The 19,021-nt window shown below is 44.3% G+C and overlaps 1 protein-coding gene across 1 annotated transcript; it reads right to left on the bottom strand.

The window, feature by feature from the left end:
- Nucleotides 1-944: 944 nt before the first annotated feature.
- On the bottom strand, nucleotides 945-18,774 carry PAQR9 (progestin and adipoQ receptor family member 9). The gene is made up of 2 exons (XM_083442859.1): nucleotides 9,761-18,774; nucleotides 945-8,987 (listed from the first exon to the last, which is right to left on the bottom strand). The coding sequence occupies exon 1, from the start codon at nucleotides 15,076-15,078 to the stop codon at nucleotides 13,699-13,701; it is 1,380 nt and encodes a 459-aa protein (XP_083298985.1). The 5' UTR covers nucleotides 15,079-18,774; the 3' UTR covers nucleotides 945-8,987; nucleotides 9,761-13,698.
- Nucleotides 18,775-19,021: the final 247 nt, after the last annotated feature.

Below are 19,021 nucleotides of genomic sequence, written 5' to 3'. Positions count from 1 at the left end.
TGGTGGTGAGCTTCCGTTGCTCTGTCCCAGCTTCTGCCAACCTAGCAGTTCGAAAGCATGCCCGTGCAAGTAGATAAATAGGTATCACTGTGGCGGGAAGGTACACGGCTTTTCTGTGCGCTCTGGCTTCTGTCGTGGTGTTCCACTGCGCCAGAAGTGGTTGAGTCATGTTGCCCACATGACCCAGAAAGCTGTCTGTGGACAAACACCAGCTCCCTTGGCCTGAAGCAAGATGAGCGCTGCACCCCATAGTCTGCTTTGACTGGACTTAACTGTCCAGGGGTCCTTTACCTTACCTTTTTACCTAAAGCAACACAATCATCAGGATTTTGCTATCTTCCTGAGCCACTGTAGATAAGAGAACGTTTCTGAATATAGTTATGTCCTAAGGACTTATTATTAAGAATATGGTGCCCAGTGTTGTGCTAACACTGAAGAAATGATAGGGCCCTAACTTTATCTTGTAATATAATCACTGTAGGACCAGCTAGGCTGATTCTACTGAAATGAAATCACTGACAAAGCATTCAAGGCTCATCTGTACCACAATGTAGCCTTCTTGAAACTTAACACGTTTCAAAAATGTTCAGTTCAATGACATATGGTTTTCCTTTTTATTTGCTCATATTGGCTAGATCCAGAGAGAACCATGCTTAAAGTGAGCACAATGAAATCAAAGGGGTTTAAATAAGCTAAAACTGATTTGTCCCACTGATTTCAATGAGTCTGCACTGAGCATGACTAACACCCATTACATCTTCCAGATTGCATCACAGTCTGAGTCTAAGTGATAGTAAAAATGCAGTGAGAACACTTATGTACACATTGCATAGAATCGTTACAGCTGCGAAGGCCATCATTTACATGTAACATAGGAAACAATGAGAACTGTGGTCCAGCAGATCTAATGTTCATAAGCAAACTTCACAAGCTGATCTAAAAGCTGATTTCAGAAACAGTTTTATTTGGATTTCTTTACTTCCCCCCTTTCTGCCAAAAAATGTACAGTACCTTGATTTTACAATATAATTAGCAACCAAGAATTTTAAGAACAAATCCTTTAAAAAGCAAACAAGCAAACACAGAAGATTAAAATAAACACCTGCACTTTGCTATCTTCATTTTCACAGGCATCATCGTAACAAAACCCTGTGGCAAGAACAAGTGCTCAACACACCAGCAGGTACAAGGATATCCCTAACAAATTCCATTCAATAAACTCTTAAATACAGCAGCAAACTCAGAAATATGAACTCATAGTGGGATGTACAAGATAGGCCCTTTAACCATGGAGTTCCTTCACTGGTAGCCCAGGGGAAATTGTTGCCCATTGGATCAGACAAGAACCCCCCAGAAATGAACAGACTTTGACACGGTACACATATCTCCTTCTCCCTCCTGTAATAGAAAAGGGATGGAAGGAGAGCTGCAAGGTTGATAAAGAGAGACTGGAAAGTGACTGGAGAAGGATGTTTTTTTTCCATTGCAGCCATCAACCAGGGAGACTATAAGTAGTTTCCACGGCACCTGATTTAAGGCTCTTGAAGGTGGCTGAATGAAGGTCTCTTATTTCAGCTTCCCAGCCTCAAAAACACAGTGCAACTTTATTTGGCCCAGTTCTGGGGACACGCCTCCCCTCCTCTTTTTTGCCACCCTGCAAGGAGGCAGAGGGAAAAAATGCATGCAAGGAAAAGGTGCAGAGCCCCGAATCCATGGCAGGCCACCAAGGAAGCAGTTGTTCAATGGCTGCTCTTGTTCCCCCTGAACACGCTACTTGGAAGTGGTATTAGACAGCATAACAGCAAGCTGCACATCCTCCGTCCATGCTTATGTGAACAGAGGGCCCGCCACATCTCTCCTGGGTGTGCGCATGTCCATGAGCTGTACCTGTATTAGCAGCACATCAACCTCTTTTTAAGTGAGATACACAGTCCCCCGCTGTGCCTGATATTTTGAACTATGTTGCACCAGGTCTCCGTAAATTTGACAATGAATTGCTCAAGCCTACCCCAGGGCAGGGCAATAGGCACCCTGTTCAAATATGCTGTTTCTACTTTAACATTTCCACTGAAGGGAGAGTTTCTACTTCCAGGGAGATGCTGACATATGAGTGCTTCCAAACAAGTGAGCTATATTCATCTGGGCTCACCTCTTTTACCCCCTCCCCGAAATTATTGGGTTTGTCGGGTGACAATAGCAGAAAACAGCTATTTTTGCAGTTTGCATCTTGGATGTAGAATGGTCTCCCTAGAATGACTTGCCTAGTGCCCACTTTGTGGTCCTTTTGGGCCAAGACCCTTTTATTTTCCTAGTCCTTCGACTCTTACATTTTAAAATCTAAAATTTATTTCTTGGTGAGGATTTGTTATACTGATTTTGTTCTCCTGGTTTATATTTATTTTTGTTTGCACTTGCATTTTACTGTTATTAAAAGCCATCCAGAAAACTCTGTTATTGGGTAGCATACAAATATTGTGAACGAATGAATGAGGAAGTAAATACATTCAGCTACACTTCTGAATTGACTCTAAAAACCAAAATCCCATTCTGCAGCAAGTGTGATTGCAGTTTATGCCTCTATTAGCAATCTTTCTAGGGAGATACACATACCACAACTTCTGAAAATAAAATTGGCCTTAAAGATAGGTGCTGGAGTTATCTCTCTTGCTCTGTGCAAGTTATGTTGGGCAGCTCCCAACAGAAGGACAGAGAAGGAAAAATTCTCAGTAGGCTGTTATCAACAAGCAACACATGGGAGAGAAAGAGATCTGCATTTTTATAAGATCAAGTACTTACAGGCACACCCCGGCTCTTTAAAAACCAAAGACAGCAAAAATAAATTACACAATACCCAAGAATAAAATAATATAAATACCCAGTGGAAGTCACCGAGAATTAACTGGCTTTAATCCAAACTCTTCTCTTTAAACTGGTTGAAGCACAGACTGCCCTTCAAATTTATCCAGATATGATTACCACCACTCATCGAGTAAGTCCTTAGATATATTTTGTCTGCCTCACCTACTCAGATGTACCATTCAGAAAAGTAGTTTCAAAAAGAGGACCACGAGGGTTGGGAAAGGGATAGAGTCTTTGAAGCTACAATTTTGTCCCCACTTACTTGGGAGTCAGCCCCACTGGACTGTGAATAATTTTCTCATTATTACATCTGGGGAACACTGCAGTCATTTAAGTGTGTAGCTGTACCTTGTGTTTCACTCTGAAAGGTGAAACAACACTGTACCAGCGTTGTACCAAAACAAATACAACAATATAAAACCAACAATAATTTCCCCTACTTATTTTCACTGGCAGGACAGACAGCCACTTGTTTCTAAGCATGTACTAATGGTAAATTCCGGGCAAAGCAATAAATATTTTCAAAACAAACATGTTTGCCTTATCCCTCTCTTGCAATTCTGTATTTCTGTTGTAAAAACACTTTGCTGTTCACGCTATACCTGGGTAAGGCATTTTGGTAAGACTATGAGAATTTGCAGTGCAATCCTAACCCTGTCTACTCAGAACTAAGTCCCATTGAATTCAATAAGGTTTAAGCCCAAGATCATTTCTGATTTTTTGAAACAGAAACTGAACAACAAGTGGAAGGGTTTGCAAATGTTTGTTTGTTTAAATCTTACAGGCATAAATGCTTCTTCTACAGATAAGAAAATGAACCACCAGAAGTAAGCAACACTCTTAGTGTCAAACACTCCATTAGTTTTTTCTGCATTGCTTTCAAACTGTTTCAAAGACACTTATTCATAAACATTTCTGATGAGGTAGTTAAGCAAATAATCCCCATTTTATAGGTGGAGTAACAGAGAAGGATGAGTGAATACATGTCTGGCATAATCCTGTTGACTAAATGGTTCATTCCTATGCACAATCAATGGAGCTTAATTTGGGTAGGGGGATCTTAATTCCCCAGTGAGGACAACAAAACTGCATTTCAAAAACGTGAGCAATCTAGACAAAGCTAAGCACTACAACATACTGTTTATTTCTCTGAGTGTTAATCAAGCATGTGCTTGAAATCGGCGGCACTTTTAAAAGTGCCGAAGCTTTGCTGGATTGCACCACAAAGCCACAACCACAGTGCCCCAACATGGCATCAGCACCTGGAAGATACCCAAGCCTCAAATAAGCCCTGTTTCCCCCTCCCCACATTCATACGCACATTATGCGGCTATGTAAGTCACAATGAATGGAGCTGGATGAGTAGCAATATAGAGAACGCCATAGACCTCTTATTGTCTGTAATAACTCTGTCTGCTACCTGAAATATAGCCTAGGAGAGGGGACTTCCAAGGCTCTACACCAAGAATGAGGAACCTGTGGCCTTCCTGACCTTGTTGGACGACAACTCCCATCATCTCTGACCATTAGCCATGATAGCAGAAGCGGATGGGTGTTGCATTCTAACAACACCTGGAGGGCTCCAGTCTTGCTTTCTGCCCATGGTTGAACCAGATTGTGTCTTAAGTGTTTATGGTGGAGTTATTAATTACATTTTCTTCTTATGAAAAACTTGTGAATGACTATACTGACTGCTGGCAACCAAACTGGAATTAGAATCTTTAACTTTAATTCTCAGCTCTGTGCTCCAACAACTTAAGCAGGAAACTGTAACGTGCATAATTGGGCAATTACTGGGTGCATGATGCCTTGCTTGTAAGGCACGGGTGTGCAGCCTGTGGTCCTCCAGATATTGTTGGACTACAATTCCCATCGTCCCTGACCACTAGCCACATTGGCTGGGGCTGATGGGAGTTGGAGTCACCCAACAACATCCTGCTGTAAGGCATGTGGACTGCAACCAAATGGTTTTAGCTAGTTTCAAAGTACAGCGTCCCCGTACAATTTTGCCAGGAGGAATACAGAAGATGGCTTCTACTGATTCAAACACAGAAAATAGTCAAGTTACAGTTCTGTTGGAATGGCTAACTAGGTGGGAGTCTGAACATGAGAAACTAAGTTCAAAAGAAGCTCAGAATGAGTAAGGCAGAATGGTAACGTTTTTGTCTGCCTGCTCCATTTCTACATATTAAACATGGAGAATTGTGGATTCACAACCTTTTCTGTGGCCTCTCAACTTGAAAATGTTAGCCTCAGAAAGGGATGAATATTTTGATGCCAGTCCTAAGGATACCTTTTTTTGAAAAAGTGCAGCTGATGAAATGGACTGTGGTCCTTGAAAATTTATGCCGTAATAAATTTGTTAGTCTTTAAGGTGCCACAATAATCCTTGATGTTCTCGCTCAGAAGCAAACCCCATTGATTTCAAGGAATCTAATTCTGAATAAATGTGTTGTGAACCACCCTGAGACCTACGGGTATACGGCGGTATACAAATTTAATGAATAATAATGATGGTGAACAAATGCTTTGAAGTGTACTTTTAGCTGCACTCTTAGGTAGGTACAACTGACATACAAATGAATGTACTCCAGGCCGCACTTTCAGACATTCTATAATATCTAGTATGGTCAACTTGGGATGAAAAATAAACAAACTGAGAACCGGAACATGTTCTGCAGCAACTGGAAACATTATGTTCTCTGTAGATATCACTATTTTTTGTGGCATATATATCACATAAACTCTCAAACAAAATGTTTTGCCAAAGCCAGCAGGTTTCCCTTGGTATGCAAAGCACCTGCCCTTTATAAGTGTGTATAAAGATGCTTTCAGGATAACATCCACTGGTGCACTATTTTACAAAACACAGTTTGTAAGCCTTGTATGGCTTGAGGGCCACATCTATTCTGGGAAACCTTCCAGGGGCCTCATGCCAGCTCAGAGGCAAAAGTGGTCAGAGAAGCAACTATAAGATTTAACTTTATGCAGTACACTAGTTTCCGCACTCATACACCTTTCTATCTTCCATCCAGACAAACAAGGGGTCGTGATCAGAGTTCAAGATCACATTCCAGCAAAACTACCTGAGGCTGGTGTGAAGCAGGGCTAGTAAGGGGTGTGGCCTGGGAAGAGGAGGCGTGTCAGGGGAGGGTGTGTCACCTGGGGGCGGAGCCCTGAGGGCTAAATAGGCTTGTAGGGCTGGTCCCTGGATCTGAGAATTCCTACCCCTGGTCTGTTAGGGAATCTTCCATAAAGGGGGTCCATTGCTCAAATACCAATGAACAATGGCCATCCCATTCCCCTACAATGTTTTAGAGAAAGGCCTTGAATCCAGACACATTACAGAAATGAATAAATATTCAAAGCTTTGTACAAGTCTCTTCCCTAAACAGCCCCCAGTGGCAGAGTTGGTGTCTGGACATAGCATATGTCTGCGGATATAATGAATGGCGTCGTGCCCTCTTACCTATCTGGAGTCGCCTCTTGCTCACAAATAACGTAGCATAGATTTTGCCACTGACTTAAAAACAAAAAGAAAATGATGGACCTTCATATTATAGAAGCTTTCTCTCCATATTTACAGACGATAAATCAACAATTAGCCTTTGCTATAGGTGTGCCATTCAACGGGGCTAAAACATTCAAATACTTGCACCCTAGATATCCTGCATAGAAATGTGGCAATCGATATCTGAAGCACAGATAGCCTTAGCAATGATCTTCAATTAAAAAACGGTGCTCTAACGTAATCTACTTTATCGGCTGTCTTAGTATTTCTTGTTATGATATAAATTGGGCTTACACCGCCCTGAAATTCAAATGGGGTGAAGGGCAGTATATAAAGATTTCTAAACAAATATTTGCCTTCTGATAGATCCAGTAAAACATATGTAAGCAACCAGAAGTAACAACTGACTCCTTGGGGGACTTGGGAGGGTTAGCATGCTTCATATCCATGGATCATGGAACAACTCCCGACTAGGAAAAAGGCTGTTAGGTCTCTAGGTGGAAAGAGTAGTAAAGTAAGTAGCTGTAAGAACAGCTAACACCATATCAGCACCATAAGCTTTTATCTGTAATTGAGATATATATAGAAGCCATCACATGGTCTAAATATCAAATGTATTTTTACCGTTCGCCACGGCCTTTCTGACATTGCTTTGCAGGATGCCCCTGACGACGTAACTAGTAAGCACAAAAAGCAAAACAGAAAACCCACCCGCCACTCATTATACTGTATAAACCTCTTTTCAGATTTAAATTGGACTCTGAGGTTTCTCATAGCAGTGAGAGTGTTAACTCCTTGACTTTTCCATTTTCCAGTGCATTTCTTAATTGCCGAACTCGATGCTCTAATGGCCTCTCCTGGAGAAATGCTTCGGATAAATTATTTATTTTGAAGGCTGGGTGAGTCATTTTGGGGGCAAATCATTAAAACAATTATGTTGTTCTGGATGAATTTCACCCCAACAACAACATTTATTTTTAGAAAGCCCATGTCAGAATCACTGTGCCGTATACGCGGAATATGTGCAGAATACGATAAAAGGTTAAAACCTGCAGCTGCTCCTCATTTGAAGAGAAGCGTATGAAACTATACAAAGTCACAGGCTGGGCAGACTTAGCTAAAGAGAAACAAAATGTTGATATACTGCATATACTGCAATAAACATGTATTTCCCCAGCCAGGCCCTTTTTTCCTTTTTACATAGTGCTTAGCCATAATTGAGACTAATGAAGGTTAAGGCCACAAAATGTGTACCAAACTGTGGCTTCACATTCTAGTTTGTGGCTGATACTTAATTTACAATTGTACTGATACCTGTGTTATCTTACTGGGCTTGGTATTTTAAATTGGTTTTAACACCTGTCATTTGACTCATGGCCTGCTATTTGTTGTTTTAATGTGATGACTGTAATTTTCAGTAGTTTGTGGTGTTTTTTGTAAGCTGCTGTAGAAACTTCATTAGAGTTGAAGAGTGGGATATATATATATATGCACATTTAATTTTTTTATATTAAAAAATCCTAATGCATTAAAATGTAACAGTTAGCCATGGTTAAGGAAAGCATAACCATGGTTAAGGATTAATCCAGTGCTGATAATCATTCAGTCACCAGGCGAAAATGTTTCTTTATAAATAGGCCTTTGGCTGATTAAACATTCTATGGCCTTTTAAATGTGTTTATGGGAGAAAGGTTCTTGCTTTGATTTCTGTGTTCTTGTTTTATTATGTATTTGTGTTCTCATTTTGTATTTTTATGTTGTGAACCACCCTGTGATCTTCAGATGAAGGGCAGTATACAATTTAATAAACAAATATAAATCTCAGCTCAGTTATCCACAATATGAACAATCCTTTCCCCTCCCCTCACACAGCCCCTCTGCTCCTAGCTTTTCATGACACACACCTAAACCAGGAGCCCTGTAGTTATTCATAGTTTCCCATTTTGCCCAAACCTGAAAACAATAATTATTCGCTGCAGAACAAGTCAGGATATTAAACCAACTTCAAATTATGGTTTAATATCCTGGAAGCTGGCAACCATAGCTTCCCAGTTTGGATTAAATGGGAAACTATGGTTGGCCGAAGAGTTCCTGGTTTGTTTGCTTGCTCTGCTGCAGGCGTAGGCAAAAAACTTGTTCATCTTGGCTTATTAAGCAGAACCCAACCATTCTATCTGCATGGGAGGGCCTCAGTGTTCTGGTCTTATCTGTGATTTGATGATTTAAGAGAAGAGTACCTATGTTTCAAATCAAACCAGGAACAATCCACTAACAAATGATACCACTTATTTCCAGTGGAGAAAACCAATGGTTTGCCACCTAAACTTCATAGTATAATATCCTTGCATTATATAGTACCATGCCGCTATGTCATGACAATTATTGTCACGATTTGCTCGGATTATGTTATCTCCCCCTCTGGAAAAAATACTGCCTTGCTTACAGCCTTAAAATGATATGAGTACTGACAGAATGTCTGGTCAAGAATAAAAGCAACTGTTCATCACAGAACAACGTTTGAACTGAAATACCCTGAACTGCTCTAGAATTTCTTCATTAAGGGGGTGGGGTGCTCTTTATCCATATATCTAACAGGAAACTGAAAAAACAGAGTCACCTAAAACAAAAAAAAACACACTGTCAGAGCTGGCTCCGGGTCCCAGCTCACCAAGGACCAACGCTAGCCGATCGTACAGTGTCAAAGTCTTTATTGAAGAATAGTCTCCATTTACAAGTCTCAGCGTCCCAGCCCTACGTCTGGACTTTAGACCGGCGAAGCTCTGTCTGGATCTCCGCCCCCTGTGCACCAGCTTAAGACTCTAATCTTACTCCACCTCTTCCTTCTCTCTCTCTTCCTCTGGGTCTTACTACCCCCCGGGGTCTCATTCCTCCTGGACTCTTCCGACGCAGAGCTTGACCCCTCTGACTCCTCCCCCTCTCTTCGGCGGGCTTTAGGACCTGGCTCCCTACCCGGGCTGCCCACCTTGCCGCCCTCCTGTACATTTGAACTTGGCGCGCGCGCGCGTTTTACTTTCCGGATGACCGTTTCCTCGCTCCCTGACGAGGGTGTGGTCAGTCCTGCCTCACGTTCTCCCTCTGCCTGCGCGCTCCCTGATCCCGCTGCCTTGGACTCCTCCCCCTTACTGCACTCTGGGGGGGACGCTGGTCCGGATTTCCAGCTGCTACTCTCTGAGTCCCCTCTGGTCCCTTCTTCCCGAGGTGTCCCCCTGGGCACTCCCCTTTCCCTGACCATGGGGGCCCCTTTCTGTGAATCCTCCGAGTCACTGGAGAGACTCAGAGACCTCGGACTACTGTCGCCGCTGACATTTCCTTCCGACTCCTCCCCCTCGCTCTCCGTTTCTTCCCTCTCCTGTGACTCTGCTCCTGAACCCCTGACACACACCTTCGGATTATCCTGAAATTAGGTGACTCTTAATGCCCATCTATGACTGCACAATGTTGAATTAGGAAATAGCAGAGGAAGAGAGTATAGAATGACAATTTTACTTCACCTAAGTTCCTGACAAATAGTTCACTCTTCCAAGTTGATCCTGATATTTTCCTTACATTTTGATGTATTCAATTTAGGCCAGCCCACAAGACGTGTTGTTTCTGCTATCGAAATTCAAGGCCACCACTACACGATAAGGCTACTTATCAGTGCCTACTAACCAAAATGGCTATGTTGTCAATATGGGAGTCTGAATATGAGTTGGTGGGAAATTACAAGAGTGTTGTTGTGCACCCCATAGGGATCTAGTTGACCATTGAAAGAACGGGATAGTGGACTTGATGGGTCTTTGGCCTGATCCAGCAGGGCTTTTTTTATGTTCTTATGTAGGATTCTGGATCACAGAGGGGTAGCTGTGCTAGTTCATTATAGTAAAAATAAAAATCGTTTAGTATTGTGGCCTCAAAAAGACTAACAGGTATATTGTAGCATAAGGTTTTGTGAACTGGAACCCATCATCACACACATAAAGAGGTATCTTCAGTCGGTAGATTTTTCTACAGTCATACCCGGAGGTATAGAGGGTGCAAAGTAGTAAACAGTGGAGCCCAAAGGCCATGAAATTCAACAGTAAGTAATGTTTCCAGGTGTATGCAAAATAAGCACGGTGACCACTCCCAACTGCAGTAATGCTCTGTGCTTTGCTATGCTAATTCAAAAGCCCAGAGTGGAAGAGAAAGATTTGTTTCCAATTTGACTCTTAAAATAATTGATTCAAACTGCTTATATGTACATTCAAATTTGGCATTTCTGTGCTGGAACCTCCCTTGGAAAACTCCCTTTGGTTTTGGAGTGCAGTGATTTTCCTGTAAGCAGCAGTGTGTTCTGGGAGAGTGAAATGTTCTGCTGTTTTCTTTTTAATGCCTGATGTACACAGACTTTGGGCAAAGACTGACCTGTTTGTGTTAGGCAAGACAGCCTTGTTGTAAGCAAGGAGAGGCCTCTACCCAAAGGTCTGCAAGATTATGGATGACCACGTCGGACAATGATATTCCTTTTCATTGGTCCTGTGGCTGGCTTGATCTCTAAGAGTTCCCTTACCAGCAACAGGACAGCTAGTGAGACACACACCTGAGGAACCAGATTCTGCAACAAACCTAGACTATATCAATCAATTTAGGGTAACAACATTACACAATCTAACATTACCCAACAAGAAGGTAATAACATTACACAAGGCCACTCTGTCAGGGGCTCATTCACCTGCTCCTCTCTGAACCGGATATATGCAGTGACCTGCAAACATTGTCTTTTTGCTGTCTACCAGGGACAAACTAGACACAAATCTGACACAAAAAATGGGGAAGCTCACAAACCAGGGACAGAACATTCCAATCCTCTCTTCTGGAAGCTTGCCCCCTTTAAGCAGGCAATTAGGACCTTCCTCTTTAGACAAGTGTTTTGTTATTTGTCCGGCTCAGTTGTTTAATTGTTTTTAAATGCCGGCTCTTGGCTTTATCCTCACCGGTGACACTTTTATGATTGTAGTTGTGCTGTTAATGTTTTAAAACTGTATCCGTTCTTTGAGAATCACAATGATCAAAAGCATAAACAAACAAATAAATAAATCACCCAGGACACCGCTGTTGATGAACAGACAGCTGATGAACAGAACAACTTCAATAGGAGCCCCCGATGTAAAACTGCCAAACTATAATTGCTTGTAGGAGTCTGATTTTATTCATTTAGGGCTTGACTGTGCCCAAGGTTCTCTCCCACACTATGGGTATTCAAATTAGCACAGGAAAGCTAAGAAGATTATAATCAATTACAGGCATTGTGAGTGGTCACTGTGCTGAGTTTGCACAGAAATGGCACAGCATGTCTTGCCCACAATTCAGGTTGTTCTTTGCTATGCTGCTTATGATCCCATCACTGCCCCCAGTGTGTGTGTGTGTGTGTTATTCCAACTGAGGAAACACTTCATGTACCTGATGAAATGGGTTCTAGTCCATAAAAGCTTATTATTGTAGGTTTCTAAATGCTTGTTTTTCTTCTTGGAATAGGAATCATGGACCAGTGCTTTGTTTACTTCCACAACTCTCCTGAAACAGTACAGTTGCGGATTTTCTCTCTGTGCCTCTGAGCTTTTATTTTCATAAGTTTTACCAATGATTTGTTTACACAATCAAAATTCAGAAGTAGTCCCCCCCCCCCCGAGTTATAGTCCTGAGATAACAGTTGCTATCAACGTGAACATAAAATTTTCAGCATCTTTCATGAACACTTCCTTGTCATCTATCCTGGGACATCCACATATTTTTCTATGAAACTGTAAACTTGACCAAGAGGTGTAACAACCCTGCCACTATCATATAGCACAGGAGGTGATAAAAGAACTTGCCATTGGATTGTTGTAAAGCTCTCTTTCAGCTCAACTCTGCCATACCCCCCTGGGTATGTATGTATGTATGTATGTATGTATGTATGTAAGCAAATCAGAAAGTTTGTTCTGTGGCTGTTATGCCAGGATAACTAATAGTGCAATCATATTCTGACACGTTAATAAACTCACTGGTGATTTGGTCCTGTATTTAGTGCTACTTTTTCTAAGATGTTCTGAAACTATGTTAGTTCTAAAGTGAACAACTCCTTCAGCTACACTTTCAGCTTATGTGCCATTTATATAAATGTGCACCCTTCACAACTGACAAGAGATGCATATTTTGTAAATGGGCACCAGAACCAGAGTACAGCCGTACCTTGGGAGTCAAGTAGAATCCGTTCTGGAAGTCTGTTCGACTTCCAAAACATTCGAAAACCAAAGTGTGGCTTCTGATTGGCTGCAGGAAGCTCCTGCAGCCAATTGGAAGCCAGGGAAGCCCTGTCGGATTTTTGGCTTCCAAAAGAACGTTTGAAAACCAGAACAGTCACTTCCGAGTTTCAATCGTTCGGGGGCCAAAACATTAGACTCACAAGGCGTTCTGTATAAAGGTACGACTGTATAAAGCATTTTGCAAGAGACGGGCTTTATGTGTAGAGGTTGGGCTGGCTATGTTCCCTGCTCACCTTTTGTTTCTCACAGTTTAACCAACAGCTTTTGATCAAATTATAACCCAGTTCCACTATAGTTCACAGTTACTTAAAGGTATTTCTATACAGAAGTTTTAAGTACTGCATTTGCCTTGGGGCCAAGGCAAGTTAATGCAAAAAGAAACAGAACTCAATCTGCTTGTGTTGAAAACCAAGTTCCAGTGCATATGACTTCAAAATACTTTAACAGAAAATGCACAGACACATCCTTGAGTGCATCATGTGCATTATCTGGTTTTAAATCTCAACAGTTCGTCAGTGCAGGCCTAGCATATATTGCTAATTGAAATAACATCTCCTAGACAGTCTGAAATCAGTAGATAGCATTCATATGGTCCATGCATATTGTTCCCCTGAAACCTTGATCCTAGGCACATTAGTTGAAAGTAAGACGGCGCGGCTTGCTTTCAAAAAATTTACTGAGGATCAAATTGTAGGAGAGTTCAAGAAAGGGTCCTAAATGGCTTTTCTTTGTATCCTAAGCAGCAATAAATAAGAGTAAGTTGTATACAGTGATGCGGCTCGAGCGCCTTTTTCTAAAATCTAAATTTGTTTCCAGAGAAACAGAAGTGTTCCTTTTCCCTTAAGGAGTTCAGTGCTTGATTTGGACGAATTCAGTGCTCTTCTTAGCACCTTTCTCTGAAAGGTACCAGGGCTTCTTAGAGAGTGAACCTCCTTGAGTTTTTCTGCGGCAAGCCAGCAAAATAAAATAATTTTTTTAAAAAAATACCCTCCGGGCGATTTAAATGGAGACCTGCAACAGAAACCCTAAGGGGAGGCTACCTCAATCGTGTTTGCAGGCTTCCGGGACGTTGAGAAACTTCCTGATGACCAGGCCTAGGCACAGTATCAAGAGCAGCATGTAGCCCACCGTGCCCGCGAAGGTGGGCGAGGCGGGCGCGTGCCCTTGCAGGAACTGCTGCAGGCCTTCCTCGACGTAGAAGAGCTGGTCGTAGATGCTGAGGAAGGTGAAGATGTGGAAGAGCTGGTGGCTGTGGCCGATGATGTCGAAGAGGCCCGGCTGGATGCGCTCGGGGATCTTGCTGACGTTGAAGAAGGCGGCCACCAGGAGCCAGAAGTAGCGGCGGTAGAAGTGGACGAAGAGCGTGGGGTTGTGGCCCTGCAGGTCGAAGAGGAGGCTCTCCAGCATGATGGGGCAGGCCATGCTGAGCGGCATGACGAAGACGAAGGTGCGGATGGCGAAGGGGTAGGCGCAAAACTCGGAGCGGCTCTTGCAGCAGGCCACGGTGCAGGCCACGGCCAGCGCGAAGGCCACGGGCAGCACCAGCGCGCTGTAGGCGGCCAGCGGCGCGCTGCAGTCCACGTGCCAGCCCAGGCGCTGCTGCAGGTAGCGGCTGAGCGCGCGGGGCTCCAGCAGGCTGAGGCCCGGCAGCAGGTAGTAGTAGTAGGCCACGGTGCTGGCGAAGCCGTAGTAGCTGATGGAGGCGTAGTCCAAGTAGAAGAAGGCGGCGCGCAGGCGCAGCGACAGGCAGCTGAACACATGGGCCGTGCAGCTCATGGCGAAGGTGAGCAGCACGCCCGACGCGTAGCACCAGAGCGGCAGCAGCGCCGGGTGGTGGAAGGGCACGTCGCCGGCGCCGCGCAGCAGCAGCAGGCGGCAGAACTTGGCGGCGAAGAGCAGCAGCGGCACGAAGTGCGTCCAGAAGTTGAGCGTCTCGTTGGTGGGCTGCAGCACCGACGCCAGGCACTCCTGCGCCGTGCAGTGCAGGCGCCGGTAGCCCGACAGGATGAAGCACTCCACGAAGTCGTCGGGGACCTCGTCCCAGCGCAGCAGCGGGCCAGGGCCGCCTTCCCGACGAGACGGCGGCCGGCCCAAGGAGCGGGCAGGCTTGGGCGACGGCGCGGCTCCAGGGGGCGCCTGGCCCTCGTCAGATCCGCCGACCGCGGGCATCCTGGCGCCCTCCTCCCTCGACGGCTCCCCGGCGTGGGGCTGGAGGAGAGGCCGGCCGCCTGCTGCTGCGTGCCGCTTAGAGAAACAGCAGCCCGAGCCGGGATTGTGATGTAAGCTCACCAAGGCAAAGCCGCTTTCCTTGCTGCTGCTGTTGCTGTTACTGGAGGAGTTGCGGTGGATTTGTGCTTCGCCCGAGCAGCGCCGGCGGCCACCGCCTCCTCCTCCTCCTCCTCCTCTTCCCGCATCATTCATTGCAGCAAGGGCAGGAGGCAGGCAGGAGCAGCAGCAGCAGCAGCCTCGCTCGCCCCCAGCCAGCGCGCAGCAGCAGCTCCTGCAGGGAGAAACGGCAGGCGCATCGCCGCGGTAATTCAAGCCCGGCCAGGCACGCCTGGGTCAATTTCTATAGCTCAGCCAGACTCCCCACCCGCTTGCGCCGCGGCTTCGGTTTCTTAAATCATCTGCGGGGAAAGTTTCCCCTTTCCCAACTGCGCCCTCGGTGCCGCGCGCCGGTTGAATGATTGATGCCCCCGACGCAAGGCATAGACTGCAGTGCCTTTCAGCTCTCCGGGAGCACCGATTAATTGCTAAAGCCGGGGATGCCCCGCCCCCGCCGCGTGAGCCCTCCTTCCCTCCCCCCCCCCCCTTGCCTGCCTGCCTTCCCATCTGTCACTTTCTCTGAATACTAGTCGAAACCCTGGCCAAGAAAAGGGATCCCTCTTCTCTCTCCGCGGAGCTGTCCTCCTCTCACTGGTAATTCGATCTCCTTAGGCTTACCTTGGAGGTCTCTCGATGTCAGCTCCTGTGTTTGAACATTGACGGGGGAGAAGGCAAGAGGCTGATGTTATAGAGGCATGCACAAAAGCCATAGATTTAGGCGCAGTGAAAATTGATTTAAAGCAACATGTCGCCATGCGACACAAAGATCTGTAGCCTCATTTATGGGCAGCCCATTGAATACAGTAGGACTTGGTTCTGCTTTTACTGTAACTGGGCTGTAACTCCTGACAACAGTAAACAAAAAAGACCCAAGGGGACAAGACACACTTCAGTACTAGAGCATAGAGAATTTTTTTTAACAAACAAGTTAGTGTGAGTCCTTAAATATACATCAACTAAACAATTTACTTAAAAAAACCCCAAAATATTGCTTGTTCTATGATAATTAACCCATATAATGGCATTGTGTTGTACATTTTAATGCAAATTACTATGTACAGCACAATGTCATTCTGTGGATTATTAAATTGACTGGTATATGCTTGACCTTTGTGAGATAAAGGGCCTGTTTTTTCCATGCCAGATGGTGTAGAATGATGGTGCGGCCATGATTTTTAGAGCACTTCCAGACTGCCATTACTTTGGGGTGGGATCCAGACCCATCCTGGCAAATTCAGGCTGCACAATTAAAGCTGATTTGGAGCCCTTGTGCAACAAAGCCTCTTTCCCAAAAGGTAAGACTTTTTGTGAAAAGGGAGTATGCACTGGAAACTGTGGGATAATGCTTGATGCAACATTGTCTAATCTCACAAATCATGATGAATGCTCATTAAATCACTCATGTAAGCTTCTCTTGCCCTTGATAAACAGATACACCAAAAAGCTGAATGAAACAGGCCTGTTATCTCTGACTGGCAGTATGGAGCAATTCCTTTGGTTTATCTAGCGTTTCTCTTCCCTCCCTGCCTAAAAGCTGCCTTCAAAACACATTACTGTATTTAAAAATCAGTTGAACAGGGTTTTCGATTGTCATTGCATATTACAGAAATTGAAGTATTCTTATTGTACTGGGGCATGATGACTGACCATAACTGATGATTCATTTCAAAAGATGAAATGAAGCAGCCACTTTAAATTTCCCACCAGTTTTAGGTGACCAATAAATAATAAAACAGGGAGATGTAATGCATATGCAACAAATTAATAATTGAAAAGAAAAGACAAAGGAGTGTTATACTGTAAACAATGGGACTTTCCATGTGATTAGATGTGCCCATCAGTGTATCCTGGGTGGCCAGAAGCCTATTAAGATGCCACTGTGCTTAAGACCCATGAGTGCAACAATGCCACCCCCCACCCATGATTCTCAGCACCTTATATTCGAAGGCATTCTCTGCCTCCAGTACCTGGAGGCAGTAGCCACCTTGTCTAGAAGCTTTATCCCCCACAAGTGTCTAATCCCTTTTTAGAGCCATCTGGTGGCACTGAATTCCATAGCTTAATTAATTCCTCTGTGAAGAAGTTACTTTTGTCATGGCCCCTGAATCCAGCAGTAATCTACACACATAACTGGAGGCTGCAGAGGCACCAGCTGAGGAGTCGGATGAAGTTCAGGGTTCTAAGTTGGCTGCCAGATACCAAGAGACCATTGTAAGTGAGGCTGTTGGACAGGGGCCTCCAGAAGAACCTCTGGACCACTAGGGACCTTGGTGGGCATCTTCCCCTGAAGAATCAGATGCCTCCCACTACACTTCAGCAGTCTAGCAGCACAGGGAGTGCTATGGAATGGAGAAGGAGTAGCAGTTTTGAGGCCAGAGGATTTGCCCTTTAAAGTTCTGAAGTTCTCTGCAAGTGGGTGGAGCCTAGAGGAAGTTGGCAGAGGGCTCCTCCACATTTCCATGGAGAAAGTATGGGTCTGAGCAACTTTTGGAGCAAACGTCAATCCGTTGAAAACCCAATGGTAAAGATCAGGTTTCCCTGGGGGAAAGTGGTGCAAGTGGAAGTCTGGATGAGCCCAGAAGTTTAAAGGGTATCAGTCTGCTCCCAACTTTTGCCAGGGCAAGTCATTCACTTGGAGCTATCCGTGGTCCTGTAACTTGTGAACAGCCTGGCCTCCATGAGATCAGGCATCAGATCAGAACATGACAATTTTGTTCTTTGTTCTGACACACTTTTCCCTCTTTTCCTCCTTTTCCTGTTTGGCTCCAGGCCAACCAGTCAGTGTGACGCAATGCTTAGAGTAATGGATGATGAACAGGGAGGCAAACCTGCAGTCAGCCACGAAACTTGCTGGGTGAACTCAATTGCTTATGATCTTTTGGTCTAATGTATCTCGCAAGTTGTTTTCAGGAAGTGGGGTGGCATCTATTTCCTTGGAGGAAGGGTGGAATAAAAATGCAATCACTCAGATCAAGTCAGAATAAGAGGCAATGAACATTTGGAGAAAGAAAAGAGAACAAGTTCAGTTAAACAAGCCATGTTTAGCTTTCACACTAGAACAACAGATCCTACACAGAAGAAGATACTGCACATCCAACAAATTTATAATAAAATACATATGGCAAAGGAAAATAATATTTAATAAATATACAGAGTCATTCTGTATTCCAGCAGGGAAGTGGAAAAATATTAGGAAAAAAAACTCTTTTCAGTACGTAGCAAGAGAAGCTTAGGATCTTTGACCATACCAATTATATTGCTTTATCTGCAGGCTTAGTATCTATGATGTTTCTCTTTAACTTCATATAATCTGACATTGAAGAATAATGCTTTTCTTAAGAGCCAGCTAGTACTGGAGTCTATTCTGTGTCCTCTTTCTCCATCTATGAGAATCTGAAATTGCATCAGTGGTTATTCTGGCTGCTTTTAGGAACCTTTCATTTGGCTCCAACTTGTATACAGTATTTGTAAACAAAGACAACACAAGTTTTCAGTGCTCTTCTTAATTACAGGAAACCACTGCTCAGGGAAGTGGGGAGCATTTAATCATACTGTTTAGGGTGCTGCAATATAAACAAGTTGCAAATGCATAGGCAGCTCCCATAATTCCCCTCCCATTTCCTCCCCTCTTAACAACCATGGGAAGCGGTGTAAACTAAGAGATAGTAACTGGCCCCAAGTCACTCAGCCCTATGGCTGAGTGTAAATTTGAACATGGACCTCTCAAGTTCATGTCTTGATACTTGAACAACTCTACCCCAATGGCTCTCATATGGTCAAACTTCCCTCTGAAACCAACATCTATGGATGTTGGTGATCTGACACTAAGTAAAAGCGAAACTAAAGAAGTGCCATGGTCAGATCACTTCCTGGTGCGGACTTCTCCGCGACCCTTCCCCTCTGCAGGGAGGTGGGACCGATTCGGATGGTCCACCCCCACCACTTAATGGATCCAAATGGTTTCCAGAGAGTGGTAGGAGATGCTTTATCCCATGCTGATGGCCTTTCAGCTGATTCCCTGGTAGCCTGCTGGAATGTG

This window comes from Podarcis tiliguerta (genome assembly GCF_965153285.1).
Source record: "Podarcis tiliguerta genome assembly, chromosome: 5".
Lineage (NCBI taxonomy): Eukaryota > Metazoa > Chordata > Lepidosauria > Squamata > Lacertidae > Podarcis > Podarcis tiliguerta.
The sequence above is the reverse complement of the archived record's forward strand: the minus strand, read 5'-3'. Positions and strand labels throughout refer to the sequence as shown.

Coding starts and splice junctions, on each gene's coding strand:
- PAQR9 (XM_083442859.1), bottom strand. CDS start 15,078: ATGAATGATGCGGGAAGAGGAGGAGGAGGAGGAGGAGGCGGTGGCCGC.